This window comes from Drosophila subpulchrella, chromosome 2L, assembly GCF_014743375.2.
Source record: "Drosophila subpulchrella strain 33 F10 #4 breed RU33 chromosome 2L, RU_Dsub_v1.1 Primary Assembly, whole genome shotgun sequence".
Taxonomy (NCBI): domain Eukaryota; kingdom Metazoa; phylum Arthropoda; class Insecta; order Diptera; family Drosophilidae; genus Drosophila; species Drosophila subpulchrella.
The window spans coordinates 15602409-15607583 of NC_050610.1; the positions used below are offsets into that span (position 1 = coordinate 15602409).

The 5175-nt window shown below is 38.3% G+C and overlaps 1 protein-coding gene across 1 annotated transcript; it reads right to left on the reverse strand.

Annotated features, from left to right (window-relative positions):
• Positions 1 to 268: 268 nt before the first annotated feature.
• LOC119547412 (odorant receptor 35a) lies at positions 269 to 1732 on the reverse strand. Its single transcript, XM_037854261.1, has 4 exons — positions 851 to 1732; positions 660 to 755; positions 422 to 604; positions 269 to 372 (listed from the first exon to the last, which is right to left on the reverse strand). The coding sequence occupies exons 1-4, from the start codon at positions 1730 to 1732 to the stop codon at positions 304 to 306; spliced, it is 1230 nt and encodes a 409-aa protein (XP_037710189.1). The 3' UTR covers positions 269 to 303.
• Between the last annotated feature and the right edge of the window lie 3443 nt (positions 1733 to 5175).

The window sequence follows — 5175 nt, forward strand, 5'->3', positions numbered from 1 at the left end:
ACCCAACAGCAGTGGCAAAAGTTTTATTAACTTTTTGCAAGTTTTTGCTGCACAGAAATCATGAATATTTTATTGCATATTTTCAGGCCAACGCCATGCACACGCACATTTTCTCACACACAGCCACGGAAAAAGAGCAAAAGAAGCGAAAGTCAATGATGCGTGTGAGCCAGCGCCTTTTATCAATTTAATTTAATTAAAATTAATTCACCAATAATTGACTTTTAATATGCAATCATTTGTATCAGCGGACTAGAGTCGCAGAAGGAGGCAGCCGTGTGGCATTAAAAAAATGCGAATTGTTTAATTGCTCATTTGTCGACGCTGCATCGAAGTGAGAAATGTGAAGTACGAGAAGGATGCCTGCAGGATCTGTGAAAGAGGTGTTAATTGAATGTTTTTGAAATTGCTTTTCACTCACTTTTAAGCCAGCCTGCAGACTAACGCGAAAATACTTCAGTCCCGTCACATAAAAGGGTTTGCTATTCATTTCAATGGCCAAATTAATAAGTTTAAGCAATCGCAGGTTATCCCGGGGACTTGTAGAGTACTCTAGGATTTTCTCCCATTGGGTTAGGTAGTACATAGAGCTGAGAGAGTCCGTCTAAATTGAGAACAAATATTTCTACATTTAGAAATATATAAGTTGTTTGGCTCACAGTGAAAGCCAAGTTCGAGCCAAGCTGTCCTAAAGAAAGTAGTTCCACTGTTTTGGCCCCAAACCAAATCGCATAGATGTAATTAGCCATGGGATTCTGTTAGAAATTGTTATTTTAGAAGGATTTTAAAAATATTTAATGATTGATTATAATATAATACATTAAATTACAATATTTTAAAATTTTCTTACCGTATAAGCCTTAAATGATAGAGCGCACAGGAGACCAGCCGCAAAGGCAAACATGATGAAAACACGCACAGTATACTGGGCCTCCAACTCCTGGCTAAAATGATTTAGAGCCACATTTTTTCTCAGAGTTTTGATAATTAATTTCTCAAGCTGTTTGGCCATATATGGACGTTCCCTGGCTGCCAAAATCTTTTCAATGGCCAACTCCATGTCCCTTCTGAGCAACAGATAACTACCATTAAGATGCACAATTAATTCACACAGCAAACTAGTCTCCCCAAACATCATGGAATCTATGATAATGCCAACCCACACATTACTCAAAAGCAGTGGTACAAAAATATACAAAGGATCCGAGTCAAACGGAAAGATCATTGAGTATAGAAAGTCCTTACTTTGGTTAATTATCGAAAACACAGGAGCGATTAGATAGAGTGAAATAACTGCTCCATACATGGCGGAAACTAATCTATTTATCAGCATTTGTCCATCAACTTTCCGAAACATTTCGGGCTCCTTTCGTGGATCTATATAAATCTTGGCGTAGAATATTTGGAGAAACTTCTGAAGCTTTTCGAAGTGCAGGAGAATATGAAGACTCCTGAATTGAGCTTCCACCAGGATCAAATAGGTTGGCATGCCAGTGAGGAAGGCATCCAAATTCCGGTTTCTAGCTTCATAGCGCAGATATCTCAGTTCCGCATCGTTGTGCTGCATAAAAATCAGGCAACCCAGCACAGCCATAACCTTGTCCAGATATCGGGCCCACTTCCCTGTACTCGGATCCAAGGGCCAGAATATGTGATTCAATCGAAACACAGCCAAGGGCCAAGCCAACTTCACCTTCTGACCATCAGCGAAACGGGGCACGTAGCGACCCATAATGTCAAAGTCAAGACTGTTGAATAACGTCGACTCTCCTCCGACTTATATAAGCACCAGGGATTAGCCAGGAGCACAGACGATGACAGTTTCTCAACTTTTAAATGAACGCTCCCATGCGTGCAATGGCTCAATTAAGTTATTATCCTCCAGTTCCAAGCCAAACGGAAACATTTGAAAGTTTCACATTAATATTGCCTCATTTACGATGTAATGGCTTGTCCTCAAATAATTGAGACAACTTTTCCAGGACCACGACGGAGGAATTTGCCTTTATTAGGGGTTATTAAACGCAGGTAATGTTGTAAACAGGGGTAAACAACAAAATCAAATGTATAAACAAATTTGAAATTATCATTATACAACAAATTTATATTTATTATTTTCGTTTGCTAATGAAATTTTAATTCTAGTACTGGTTACAGTACTATCTCTATTAAGGTTGCAGAAAGTGTTTAGAATAGCAGAGAAAATGTTTTCTATGATGAAAAATCGTTATTTTCAATGAAAAAACGGTTTTTTTATTGTTTGAAAGAGCTTTATAAATTATTTTAAGACCAAGAACATTTTTTCCATAATGGACTCTTTTTGTAAATCATTATTTTAATCTTTGAACTGAATTGTTCTTTTCCTGTACTAAGGGTTATGAATATTTCAATGAGAGTATCAATCAAAAGAATATAAATTATTTTATTAACTTATAAGTACAATTCGATTTATTCTGTTTGCAATAAATTCCTTTGTTGACAAATTTGATTGTCAAAATATATTTATTTAACCACCTTTAATTACCATTGATTGTTTATTTAATTTAAAACAGCATTGACTTTATGATTTAAAATATAAAAAAATGACAAAAACCAAAATAAATAACAGTATGAATTACCAACGATACGTATGTATCTGTCATTTAAGGCATATTTAATTGGTGACACATTTTTGCACTTTCCGCAAAGCCAACATTTGCGCAGTCATGAACTCCCGCCTGCCATCTGGGCCATGGAAAACTCACTTAACAAATTCATAAAAATCAATTAATTCAAACGCGCAACTTTCCCACGCTGGTGAAGCTTTTCCAGCTTTTCCGGATTACTCCCAGCGATGCCATTTGTCCCGGTCCGCCTGCATCCGCTGCGGTCTGCACTGGAGATAGTGGTGGCAACAGTTTGTGTTATGAATATTTTAAGAGGCAGCCGTCTGTCTCTCCCTTGTCTAACCGAATAGAAAAACGACAATAAGGCAGCACAGGGCCAAAAGCAGCGGGTTGGGAGGGGGAACTACAAGGGACAACCCCTGCGTAGAAACTGCAGTTTGCTCGCCACATTCATCTTAATTTCCTGTCACGACAATGACAACGAGGTTCGTTGGCTTGGTGCTTTAGTGGGTTGCTTTCGTGGGCAGTAGTTCTGCAGTTCCCTCTGTCCACTGAAAATCCCAAGTCCTGAATCCTGAATCCTGGCAATTCAGCCAAGTGTGCGTCTAGCCAAGCGGCTGACCGAAGCACAGAAAACAACAAGAGCCACACATTTCACTGCCATTTTGTATGCACTTTGCCTGCAAGGATACAATGTATTGTTTATGAGGTTTGCCGAGGCCTGCTGACTTTAAGTCAAAGTTTTCGAATGTGCTAAGGTGAGAGTCATGCATCATAAAAGTCATTGGGGGAATGTATCTTATAAATTTAAATTACCAACGTCCATTGTTGATTATTTCTCTGTGCAAAAGGTCAAGACTGTCAAAGCCATATTTAAATGTTTAGAAACACGTTGAACTAGAATAACTCCCATACAAAACGCATAGAAAACATTAAATATCATTGAAATGACAAACAATCTTTTGTGGATTTCAAATTGTTATAAGAAGATCGATATAATAATATAATATATTAATAATAACTCGTTTTAAAAATTATAGTTATAATTATAATTATTCGACAAGATTTTATATTTCTTTGATTCAAGTATGCGTAGCACCATTAATGGACACCAACCAAAAATCACACATGATATCCTAGGTAATCTTATTAATATATCAGCTTTTGAAGAAAATTAATTTTTTCATATGATCAGTTGAGAATATCTTATAATCCCATTGATAATTTTGATTTTTGATAATGTATAGAGCCACACCAATTCGGCTTTCTAAGGGACCCCCTTTTGTCTTTCTCCATCCCAGTGTTCCGCTCATTTTTTTCGTGTTGAGCGCTTTTTAAGCCTTTGTAGCGGCTGTTGCTGTTGCTTTGGCTTTAGCCTCGGCATCTGTATCTGTATCTGTATCTGTAGCCGTGCCAGAAACTGTGCCGGCTTTGTAGCCCATAGACGGAATTGCTGGGCATCCTGGCGAGTCTTTGTAGTTGTTGTGCGTGGCAGTGGCAATGCCAAATGCCGTCAAAAAGCAAGGGGCCAGAAGCGTTTCTGTTTCGCCCTGGCGTTTCGCATAAACAAGGGTGGTGGCACGCCCCTTCTGCCACATCCCCACGCCGGCCTTTGTCCGCCGTTTGTGCCACTTCCACCCAACTCTTTTGCTCGATGTTATCGCGTGCCACAGGATATTGCACTCTAAGCCAGTAGATGGCGTCATGTAAAGCTGGACAACATCCGATTAAAACTTTACGATGTGCGTGTGTCCGCCAGTTATACCACACCCCCTATATCTCCGCCCATGGTTTTTGTGTCTCTGCCTGGAAATGGGGGGCGTGGCGAGGAGGGCCTGGGTGGGGGTTTGGGCCATCTCCTTGGTCAGCAAGTGGATAAATTCTCATTTACTGCTCTTTTAACCATGCTGTTTTTGTCGCTTCTTCTTTTCCCTGGTTTGCTAGTTATACTTGGAATGGAGCTATTGGGGAATCTTTGACTTTGAATGAGTATATTGAGCAGTCTATAAATCCATAAAGAATTACCACTAATGAACAAAACTCCATCATTGTAAAAAAAATCTTTAAAAATATAAAATGATTTATTTATAGATCCGAATATTAGCAAAATGATTTTATGTGAAATGTTAAATAAAAAATTTAAATTTTCTTTCCTTTCTTAAAAATTAAAGATTAATAAATTTGTATCGAAAGTTAAATCAAAGAATTTTTACTGTATTCAGATAACAAACTTATCCTCTTATGACAACAAATGCAACTAATTTTATAAAGAAACCTAATGTGCTTTTGCAATAATAAGTACACCAAAACAACAAATATAATTGAATAATTTGTTTGTTCAGTGAAACTGATACCCCTTCCTTGAAAATAACCAGTGAAATCAATCTGTAAACATTTCCCTGACCAAAGCTGCATTTTAGATGGAATCAGTTGCAGGTCAATAGGTCGTTTCCCCAAAGAGCTGAGGTATCAATTAGTCCACCCCCTGTCGCCCCAATGTCCGCTGACGTTCAGTTTCAGCGTGTAAATTGTCCACTCGTTATGCGGGAGGGGGTGTTTGGGCTTTCGG